At 36.4% G+C, this 12,246-nt stretch overlaps 1 protein-coding gene across 1 annotated transcript in view; it reads right to left on the bottom strand.

Annotated features, from left to right (window-relative positions):
* Window positions 1-12,246, bottom strand: part of Bcas3 (breast carcinoma amplified sequence 3) — a gene marked incomplete in the record, with an annotated part of 520,369 nt that overhangs the window by 280,423 nt on the left and 227,700 nt on the right. The window contains 2 exon segments of the mRNA XM_013519304.1: window positions 8,010-8,110; window positions 9,886-10,051. Coding sequence (XP_013374758.1) covers window positions 8,010-8,110; window positions 9,886-10,051 — 267 coding nt within the window.

The raw sequence follows: 12,246 nt of genomic DNA, 5'->3' as shown, positions 1-12,246 counted from the left end.
AGAATCAATGTCTTATCCCAGTAAAATCTGCCCATCTAGTACAGTAAGAACTACTACAACAATGGAAGAGAATGCCTACTTTCAATGGCCATAGCAGGTAGCAAAGCAATCTGAAGCAACACGAAGATGCTGGTATCATGTAGAATTTTTAATAGAAAGCAAGAGGAGGAAAAGTGAGGGCGGGGCAAGAGGAGGAGCAGCGGCTCTTTCTAGGCATTTTCCTTATGTTCCATTTAAATTTTAGGAACAAGTACGACAGGAAGGAGCCATCAAAGATTCACTTCAGAATAAGGTGCAGGTCAGTAGGTTTTAACAGAAAGGACTTCTGATATTGAAACATCTGAGTATCAAAAATGACCCCCCAAAAAAATCCCTCACGAAGTATTCTACAGATGTGAAGATTAGGCAAAGACGTGTAAATAAATAAGATGAATCCCATATGCACAAAGGAAAATCTAATCCAAAAGTTCAAATAACGTATTTATAAAGTTTACAGATGGTCATTACTACTTTTATTTATTTTACATTGCATCACAGAATAGGAAACTTCAGTTTCAGAATGTTCTCAAATTATATAACACATGTAGCTAAAATCATAATCATGGGTCTCAAAATTGTAGCTTACTGCACTAAAAAATCTATGGAAAGACATATGTAAATTGATAAGCATAAATAAGTGAAATAATACAATATAATTCAATTCTAAGTGATTTCTTCACTAACTTGGAGAGTCAAACATGGACAGGGCAGTATGACACACCCTACGGCCAACAATGGACTATAAATACTCTAAATCTTACATTACAAGTTTCCTCTACGAGAGAAAAACATTTCTTTCTTCCCCTTCCACCTCTGCCCAATCTTGGGCAAATATTTATTATGGACAATGCAAGGAAATATTGTTGAGTACCTCCACCGTATTTGGTACACACCACAATAGCAATGCAAGCCAGGATGTTAGGTTAAATCTAAAGTGACATTTGAAAGAGAGCAGCTCAGAAGAAAATTGCTGCATATTTAATTGCTTTTCCATAGCACTGACAATGTCCATCAGCGAGAAGAGCAATGTGTTTCTCAATGCGTGTAGCATTTTTCTTTGCATAAGAAGGAGGCACTGTCATTTGGTCCTAGCAACAAGCACTAAGCACCTCACTGTTGGATTACAAAACCAATAAAACAGTAACAAAATGGAACAATATTCTAAAAATGACTTCGATCTATACTCAAACATGTGAGTTAGTGTTAGAATAAAAAAATTGACTTTTCCTAGTTTCATGGTCCTGTTTGGTAAGCTAGCAGCAAAAAATTTAATTGGAAGTCAAGCTGCCTAAGGTTCATCTTCAATCATTGCTGATTTGTGTTTCAGTACTTCTATATATAGGAAAAATTCAACATTACTTTTAAAGTACAACCTACTTTGATGGAGACCACTATAAAGCAGCTCTGAGCAGGGTTTAATTTTACCCAGTTGCCTTTCCATGTTTACTTGGGAGCTGTCCAAAGCTTAGGCCCTTGTCCTTTGATGGGCAGTGGACTCATAGTAAATGAACCTCTATGAGTCACTGGTCCCCGCTAAGACCTATATTGGCCTGTGAAGTTGGGATGCTTCAAACTACTAGATAAGGCCACTGCTGAGGACATTTGGCTCCAACCCCAATTATCTATATATAAGGAGGCTGTAGCTACAGACATCTCACTCCTGCAGTGAAGGCCTTCCTGGAGATAACACAGTCCTCCTAAATTAACATGAAGTATTACCTGCAGTAGTCCTTAAATGGATTTCCAAGTCCTGCTCAGACTCCTACATTTTCTTCAGTATCCCCCTGATTGGTTTGAAAAACTAATTAATACAGGTTGCCCAGGAAAGCTGGCAACTTAACCAAGAGAATCTTAAATATTTTAAGAGAGATAGACTCTCCTGGAGCCCTGAAATCATTTCATTTGTCTCATTTATTTAAGCCTTCGCCTTCCACTCGTTTGGGAGATTGTGGGCCTGATCAGCCTGCAATAACTAGGGTTATTAACCTGATACTACTTCACTATATTTAAAGAATAAAATAAAAACACCAGTGGCATTCAAGGACAAGGAAAGTAATAAAACTTTTAAAAGGCAGTCAAATAAATAAGCAGCCCAGCCATGAAAAAGAACCACCCCAAGAGATTTATCAGCCATAATCCCCAGTTCTAGGGACGGAACCCAAGGCCTCTGCACTGAGCTATGGCCCCAAGCCCTTTCTTTCTTTTTGAGACAGGCTCTTGCCAAGTTGCTAAATTATCCAAAACAGTTCAACCAGGGATTCACCTGCCTCAGCCTCCAAGTCCTGGGATTACAGGTGTGTACCACCAACCTTGGCTCTTAGCACTTTTTAGCATAAAAATACGATTTTTTAAAAGTAACAAAACTATTTCAAAGTCATGTTCTAGTTTGGCTTTTTAGAATGAATAATTTTAACTGTAATCCCAGCATTCGGGAAGCTGAGGTAGGAGGATCACAGAGAGAGTTCGAGGCCAGCCTGGGCTACCAAGTGAGTTCAAGGCCAGCCTGAACTACACAGCAAAACCCAGTCTCAAAAAGACAACAACAAAATAATAATTCTATTTGTGTTCCTGATACCACTCTCTGTAATCATTTCTTCTAAACCAATTGTTTTTACTTCTTATCTGCTACTTAACATGCCATGTTTGCTAAGAATCCATATCTCACATGTCAAAAAAAATATATATATATTATATATATATAAATTTGCACTATATGTGTATATAGTGAGAAATGAAACAGAAGTTATTAAAAAGGACCCAAGTAGAACTTCTAGAGACAAAATATTGGAAAGGGAAGATGTGAGCAAAGCATATAAGAATCAGTATATTTAAAAATAAAGAATTAGGGTTGGGCATGGTGGTATACTCCTATAATCCCAGCACTTGGGAGGCTGAGGCAGGAGGATACCTGGGAGTTCGAGGACAGCATGGGGTACAGAGCAAGACCCTGCCTCAAAAAAAAAAAAAAAAGAATTAAAAATGATACAAAAACAGGGAGGAAAGTCAGACTGAGAGAAAATGAACACTAATTCAATGAGGAAGGCAATTATCCAGTGGTCAGCATAACTGGAGTCAAAAGATGGAGAAAGACAGAAAAAAATATTTGAAAGTAGAACTTAATGAAAATTGTCAAATTTGAAGAAAACTATAAACACACAGATCCACAAATACCACAAATCCCAAATGGAAGAAAGCCACACTATTGTTTCATTGGTTTTCTGTATTATCTTTATATTTTCAGTTTCATCAATTTGCGCTCCGATCTTTATTATTTATTTTCCTGGTTTTGCTTTAACTTGTTCCACTTTTTCTTGTTTCTCAGTGTGAAAGCTGAGGCCATGGATTCCAGACCATTCTCTCATCTAAAATGGTCAGTTAGTTCGGAAATAGGTGTTAAGTCCTGGTGTAATGTCATCTCACAATTTTTATTTTTTAAATTTTTATTTGGAAATGATTACAGAGGCATAAATAGTATAGTGATATTCTGTGTCCCCATCATCTTTTGCAGAACTAGGAAACTGCCACTGATAGAATTCAAAAACTTCACTCAGATGGCAGCACTTTTCTATATAGCTTTACAAACAAATCCGTATCATGTGAGGGGTTGATTCCGTTTTATCGCATGTGTCAATCTGTATAACCTGCACCACAGTCCAGATATGAAATCGCTCCATCACCACAAATTTCTATCTTGAAAAGGCACATTCCTCCCTCTCTTTCCCACCCTGTACCTAAACCCTTGGTCACCACTAATCTGTTCCCATAATTTTGTGATGGCATTTGGCACAATTTCCTTGAGAGTCAAAGTGCTATATCTACTGTTTAAAAGTGTAATGTTCTGTGCTGGGCATAGTGGCACATGCCTGTAATCCCAGCACTTGGGAGGCTGAGGCAAGAGGACTATTCCAAGTTCAAAGACCAGCCTGGGCTACAAAGTGAGCTCAAGGCCAGCCTGAACTACATAGCAAGACCCTGTCTCAAAAAGACCAAAAAATAAAAAATAAGAAATAGAAGTGTAATATTCTAAGATATGCATATATTCTGGTATCAAGTATCAACTTCACTCAATTCAAAATAATTTCTAGAGGCTAGGGGATATAACTCAGTGGCACAGTACATGTCTGGCAAGCACAGGGTCCTGAGTTCAATTCCCAGTACCAAAAAAAAAAAAAAAAGAAAAGAAACAAAATAACTTCTAACCTCGCTTATGATTTCTTCTGTGAACCATAGATTCACATGGGATCCCGTATCTAGTGATTATTTTGGATAAAGTCCAAAGTCTGACACCTACTCCGCTAAAACTTGTTAATGTCAGCAACTTAAAAATACTACTGTGGCCAAATTACCTGAAAGAAAAGGAAGAGAAATAGTATATTTTCCTTCTAAATAAAGTTTTCCCAAGTCAACTCAGTAAGTTCTGCTTTTAATTTACAATTTGGAAGATTGAGAGCAAACTAAAGAAAAAATTATTATCTACTTTGGGTTCACATTCAAAACTGATTGATATTTATTAGTCTGTTCAAAGGTTTTAGCTTTGTTTTGGCAATGGAATACACTACAGTAAAATGCCTTTATTAAAAAAGGTAATTATAGTATGTAACTTTTATTTTCAAAGTAAAATATAGTGTTGACATAAAAACCATGAATCTTTTTAAAAACTATTCTACTAAAATTTTATATCCAAGGGGAACTTGGACTATAGATTCTTGACTTTCACCTTTACTGAGTTAAACACCAAAATACCATCCATGCATTTAGTTTTCATATATAAACTACCTAATCAACTAGGTTGAGACATACAGAAATTGTAGATACTACACTTTTTATTTTATTAAAAGTAGCAATTTTGTATCATCTCTGCCTCTATTTATGATCTCTTTCCTTTTCTTTTTTTTGTTTTTTTTTGTTGTTGTTGTTTTTTTGAGACAGAGTTTCACTATGCAGTTCAGGCTAGCCTCGAACTCACAGCAATCCTCCTGCCTCACCCTCCCAAGTGCTGGGATTACAGGTGTGTGCCACCATGCCCGACTACTGTGATTTCTATAAGAGCCATCCCACTATGATCTAATTTAACAAAAACCTACTGGACAAGTATCAGTAATTCTCACTTTTGGTCATCCTACTCAACTCTCATACAAAGGAATAGTTAGCTGCTTTTGTTAAGAATATAGAATTTGGAGTTTTTTACAGATTTCACTTTAAAGGTAGGTGGAAAGTCTTTGGTGTTTTGGGATACTTTTCCCTTTTCTTTCTCCCACCAGCCAACCTTTTGCCTCATATGCAGAACTCTGTTTATCAACTAATAGCGTATTTATTATGATTACAGGACTGGGATGGGAGTGGGGATTCCTTGTTAAACATCCTGCTCGCCTACTCTCTTCTCCCTGAGACAAAGTCTCTTTCCTATTTCCATTTACATCATTCTTTGTCTACTATTATTATAATTTCCGGAGTTTGTAAAAGTTGGCTTCATTTCATCCAACATTCAAATACAAGAATAGAAAATGCATGCAACATTTGTAAAGCCTACATGAGAGTTCTGCAACATAAAAGTAATTTTTAAAAGGTATTTATCAAGGTCTTCAGGTTGGGAATTAATATGTGATGTACTTTCTTTCTTTTTTTTTTTTTAATTTTCTTTCTTTCTTTCTTTGTTTTGGGCATGCTAGGCAAGCATTCTACCAGTGAGTGACATTCCTAGTCATGAGATAATTTTAAATAAGGATGGCTAAGAAAAAAAGAAAGAGAGAACTTTAATATCAGGTCTACCCTACTTGTTTTTAAGAAGTAGAATACCTAGGCTGGAGATTTAGCTCAGCGGCACAGCACCTGCCTGGCAAGCGCAAGGTTGTGAGTTCGATTCCCGGTACCAGAAACAAACAAACGAACAAAAAAAAGTAGAATACCTTTTCAAATGAACACTTTTCAATGAGGGAACGAGAAAAGAAAGCTACACAATAATGAAGTCTTCTGATTGATGTCAGAACTTGCAGATCAGCAGCTAAAGTACAGCTTTAACCAATGGTATTCCAGGCAATTATTCCTCTGACCCAAATGTCCACATCTGCATTACTTAAAGCTTCAGTTATATAATGTACGGGCATATCCAGGACTCTCGATCGAATTCTTTCTCGTAATTAAAGCTCCCTTCTTGTTCAGGGATCACCCAGCTTCCAATCCCTTCCTCTGACTCTCCTGCTGCACTGCTGCCCCAGGAGGCAGCTAAAATGGAATTCAGTAGGGTCAGGAATGCAGTTCAGTTGTTGGATACTTAGCATACGGAAGGCCTCGGCCCGGGCCTCTAGTGCCCTGCACCTCCAAACTACTGAATTAATTAAAGCAAATAAAATCTGACTCTAGTGGTGACAATATCTGATGGCTTCATACGACTGACAGCAGGGGTTCTTAAACTATGTACCTAGGGATTTTTGTCCATAGAGTAAAGCTACTTAAAATCAAGTAATATGAACCACTTTACTCATTAGAAAAAATATTAAGAATGGAGGATTTTTTTGCTTAATATCTTCTTAAATAATTTGAACTTATTGTTTCTCTACTAAATAGACAGAGGAGGTACCAAAATAACAACAACAATATAAACTGGGTCGACTGTGTTTAATTCAATAATTAGCTATTTTTGCCACTTTTGAAAGGTAACAGAGAAAGCACTAATGATTTTTTAATATCTTGTATTATGTCATGGTTTTCTCAGTGCATATGTAAGTTAACTATGCTTTAAAAACCCAGAAACTAAGAATTTCTATATACTTATATACTCTGCTTCTTGAACAAATTTAAAAAGCACTGACATCTTACCACTCTGTGATGCCTTTGGGAAGTCACAGCACTGCTCCTGTAGCTCCCTACCCATATTTATTAAAGGTCCATCTCCCAAACGTGAAAGTGAACTGGGTACAGAAGCAACACATTACATGCCTAGGATTTCAAGTGCCTGACACACAGTAGGCACTTGATGAACATGTACTACAAGAAGCGCTAGGTTAAGCATGGTGCAAGACTGCCAACTATTTATTATAGCTGTGGAGCTTCATAACCATAGACCAAAGCCCATAATGTTTTTCAGATTCTAGCATAATATGTAACACATTACGAAAATGAAATAAAATATTTCTAGTTCTATTTTAATTCATACTTTATAATATACTAGGCAACATAATAAGTTGAATACAAGAAAACTCTATTAAAAACATGTCAATGTTGATTTCTGGGAAGCTTCTTAAAAACATGCAGTACTCAAAAGCCATCAAGATGAATTAGGATTCAGTCCATTCTAAAAAATTGAATTATAATTGTAAAGAATTTTTAATTCTACGAACACAAACTGGATAATAAATATTAAATTGTGTTTTCATGCCTCCCATGGAAAAAAAGGTGGGGTGCTATGGACCTATCTTTAATGAACCCTGTTCAGTCTCTACAAATGTTATGCTTCAGATACAAAAGCAAGTACACAGAAGAGCAGCTCGGTGGTAGATCACCTGCTCCACGCTTGAGGCCCTGGGTTAGAAGCCCAATAACGCAGGAGGGATATGCAATGAGTTGAAATCATTACTTCATTATTGCAAGTAGAATTCTACAAAAAGAAAAATCTGCTGGCAGTTTTCACAGTGAAAAAAGGTGCTGAATTTTTTTTGCCTCTGAGAGACAGATCCAAAGCTTTATGAAATGGTTTAGTATATCCCAGTAGTTCTGAGTTATGAAGTTTTTTTTTTCTTTTTTGAGCCCATCAAATATTCCCCAACAACTTATGTGTTCTCATCAGAGATACATTTTATATGCCATAAGGTATGGATTATAGTTTTATTAAGTATCTTCACTGTCTCAGTCAGATTATCCAAAGATGACGGCCTGTACACCAATGGTAATGTGCACGTATGCTTTAAAAGTTCGCACTTTTTGAAGACAAAATCTGAAAAGCCCATACAGAAGAAAAAACGATCAGAACTTACCACCAGCAAGCAGGAATTGATAATACTGTACTGCATCTGCAGCGAGGAGAAGAGGGTGGTTTGCGTTAAATGGTGGTTGCAATTCATTCCATTGAGGTGTTCTATGAAATCAGCAGAAGAATGTTAATATTTAAAGTTTCATAGATGGGAGGCAAATCAGCACAACTGTCATCACTTATAGACACTGATAAAAACTCACACTATTTTCTGTTCATTAAAATGAACTTGTAATCATTAAAACAAATGTGCTGAAACACAAGGTCATCTATTTTAAAAAACAATAAAAAGTGGCCATGCGTCATACAATGAACACACGGAGTCAATATTATCTTAATAGCAATAGTCTCCTATTAGATAGATAAGATGTTGAAAAGATGGACTACAAAGTATAGAATTCAAATGCAACAGCTACGTAGTTCTATTTATGTAATTTTTAAACTAGTGTTAGACTTCTCTGTTCAAAGAATATGTGTATATTTTTAAAATGAAATGAGGCAGGTAAAAAATGGTAAAAATAAAACACAGCTGTGTAAATGGATGATATAGTACACATCTAATTAGCATCTGATTTCCAAAAGAAGCCACCATTTCAACAATGATACTCAGTAACTTTAATTAGATCTGCCCAGTTCTATCTAAGCTTGATAAATCAGATATTGATCAGATCAGTCCAGCACAGTAAAGTAGTAGTAAAGAATGCTGGAGCCTCCAAAAATCAATACAAGAATATTTTAAAATGTCAAAAGGAGAGGGATCATTTTCATATCCATTTTTGTCTGTTTCCTTCCATACACGTCAGAAGCAATTTTTTGTCTCCTGGACAATGCACTGTATTGAGCAGATTTTAGTCCACGTTTCATTTCTCTCTTTCTGCGATATATTATTCTGAGATTCTGATCATCATGCACTTTTGAGATGGCCTTTGATTCTTAATAAACATTTCTACAGTGCTTAACCATTGTATCTTGGAGAATCACTTGAAAGGAAACCTTCAAATCTATTTATATTAGTTTCTATTCCCCTCAATGGAAATTTCAATGCTACTCTCTATATTCAGTGAGCATGAGACTACAAATGAGGAAGCACAAGTCCAAGAAAAGATAATACAAACATGCAGAGAGAATTCCGTAATATATATGCCTAAGACAAAAATGCACGAATGTCAAACTTTGTACATCGAAGTTCATAGCAACATCATTAATGATAGTTAAAAAGTGGAAATGTCCACCTGCTAATGAACAGATAAACAAAATGTGGTATACCCATATAAAGGAGTATCACTTGGTTATGAAAAGTAATTAAGTTCTGATACATAGCAACAACACAGATGGGCCTTCTGAAAACAATACTGAGTGAAAGAAGCCAGGCACAAAAGGTAGCATATTATACAATTCCGTTATTATGTAAGTACTACAGCAGAGACAGAATGTAAACTGGTGGGTGATTACAGCTGAAGGGTTAGGGGAAGATGGAGAGGGACTGGTATAGGGCTTCATTTGGGGAGAAGACTGCTCGAGCAGTGGGTATACTAGTATGAAGTCACAGTGGTTGAGTTTCATTGCATGTAAATTATATGTCAAATGATAAAGCAATAAACTATGTCATTTTGCTACATGAAAGAAGCCAGACAAAAACAGTGCACATACATGATTCCATTTGTACATAATTCTGTGACAAAGAGGGGCAAAAGAAAAGATTGCAATGGTTGCAAACCAACGTTTAGGCGTGATGAAGGTATTTATCATATTAACTGTGATAATTTCAGAGTTTTAAGCATTTGCCAAAACTATCAAATTGGACATTTTTAATCATCCAGACTTCAATAAAGCTATTTCTAAAAAGAAAGAAAACAAACAAATGAAAAAGAAGACCCTACCTAACCAGCGTCCAGCTGGCTCGAGGGGATGTCACCATTTCCAGTGGAGTGTCATCACTAATCTTGGGGGCGGTGCTGAGGGGTCGGGGCTCCATCATGTGCTCCACCAAGGTGCCATAGCAACTGATAATGTAGAGAGATTCAACGACAACCTGTTTGGACTGATCTACAAACAGAGAAACAGTATCTGAGTGGGTGGTGATGCCATAGAAAACAACATAACAAGATATTTTCTTTCTTTCTTTTTTATTTTTGTTTTTATTTTCTTTACAAATTATTGACTTTGTCACTCTGCTCCTCAGGCTGCTGAGAGGAAATGAAAAGGCGTGATGAAGGTATTTATCATGAAATGAAAAGGCGGGACCTTTGTCAGATTGTGCCTAATCCTTGGCTAAAGGTTGCTTCCTATTAAGTAGATGCTAATGAAAGTGAAAATCTCTATGCTATCGTAGTATTTTCAAATAATACGCAACTACTTCAAGAATAATATATGTATGCTCAAAATCCTACTGTGGTTGACAATATTCTACACTTTTCCACTTGTCTACCATGTAATTTGTCCCAGTTATGGAAAATGAATGATATCAGAGGGAACAAGGAAGGACTAACCAAAAAGCAGCAATCCATGCACTGGACAGACAAACTAAACTACACGAGAGAGAGGCTATCTGCACACCTCCATCAGTCTAACACCTCAGCTACTTTTTCTCAGAAAACATAGATTTAAATCCTTGATTATTGGATCAAAACAAATAAAAATACATGATGTGTGCAATATAAGCTCATCATCTGAAATAAAACTACCACTCTAATGAGGACGTTAATAATGAAGAAAGCGATACATGTGCTGGTAGAGGAGGTAGAGGGGATTTCTCTGTACATTTGTCTCAATTTTGCTGTGAACCTGAAAGTGCTAGAAGAGATAAAGTGTTTTAAAAACATACACACATGAATCCTCCTCACTCAACCTCTTTTCTCTCAACTGAATCACTGGCTCCCATCGTAAGTGAAGGTCAGCTATACTTTGAGAAGTCAGGTGGTAAATATGGATCTAATCAAATGACTTTATAAGAAATACACATGTACTCACTGGCAAAACAGGTTTAGTGCTCGAGCTCAGGTTTTACAGTAAACCAAGGGGCACTTTAAAAAAATCACTCATGAATGCTGGGCGGGTCATCTTATCTCTGTGTCAGGAGAATCAATTACAGCTGATTTGAGAAAATGGCTAATGACCAGCGAGTGGAACATAAAGGAGGAGCAAGTTAAAAGGGTAATTAGAACAGAAGGGAGAAGCATTTGAAATCGAGCTTCACAGAAGGTTTTAACTAGTAACAAAAGTCCTTTCGATAGCATCACTAAACCTAAGGAGGTAACAAAAACATGAAGATGGGATAAGGAAATGGAAGGCTTACATACTTTATAGTATTCTACGCCACTTAGGTAAGGAACCTGTTGTTCCTGAGATCCTGTTACTACAGAGAGGCTCACTGAATGGCAATAACAAGAGAAAGGGCTGGTGTCTGGCAGTATTAAGTGTAAAGCAAAGCCGTTCTGCCAAGAACAATACAGGCCGTGGAACTCACCAAAAGTACTCTCTAGTGGCAACTCAATCTGTGACCTAATTTAATAATACTAAAATAGTAATGAAAGGTCCTAACATTCAAAATTACACACTTCCTCAGCGAACGTAGGCTTTCTCTTCCATACACAGACAATAAGGAACCATATACTAAAACACTGATGATACAAACATTATCGGTATCAACTGCAGCAATTAAACCAAGGATTAAAAACTTAATAACTTTATCAACTCAAAGGAGCAATAGTAACAACAAAAGTTCACTTAATTCTCAGTGACAGGCTTTTCTAGCATGTTAAAAAACAGCACAGCTGTTAGTGCTTTAAGATTTAACATGAGAAAACATGTTCAAACTAATTTCATCATCTACAGTACTGAACAGAGTTTTTAGCTAAGCTAGTTACACTTCCTGATCTCAAATTCTTCCTCTCTAAAGTGAGCTTAACAAGGATTTTCCTCTCCATACATCAAGGATAAAGGTATGAAATTAGCTTGTAAAAATGTACAAGTTATAGAATGAAATGATACAGAGTTAATCAGATTGAGATCACCTAGCCACTGTTATCAACAAAACAAAACAAGACAACATCAGTCAGTGGGGAATTCATGCTTATGTGAGGATAATTTCTCCTCTTCACTAGGTTTGAGTAGTTGAGGACAGACATGCTAACTGAATGGGAAAATTTTTTCCTTTAGTAAAAACTAGAAAGACTATTTGGTACAAGATTTTCATTATGAAGCAAAAATTACAAATGGCAAGTTTGAGCTTCAGAAAAAAT

Source organism: Chinchilla lanigera, unplaced genomic scaffold (assembly GCF_000276665.1).
Source record: "Chinchilla lanigera isolate Chin_1 unplaced genomic scaffold, ChiLan1.0 scaffold00050, whole genome shotgun sequence".
Lineage (NCBI taxonomy): Eukaryota > Metazoa > Chordata > Mammalia > Rodentia > Chinchillidae > Chinchilla > Chinchilla lanigera.
Note: the sequence above shows the minus strand (reverse complement) of the source record. Positions and strands in the feature narration are given on the sequence as shown.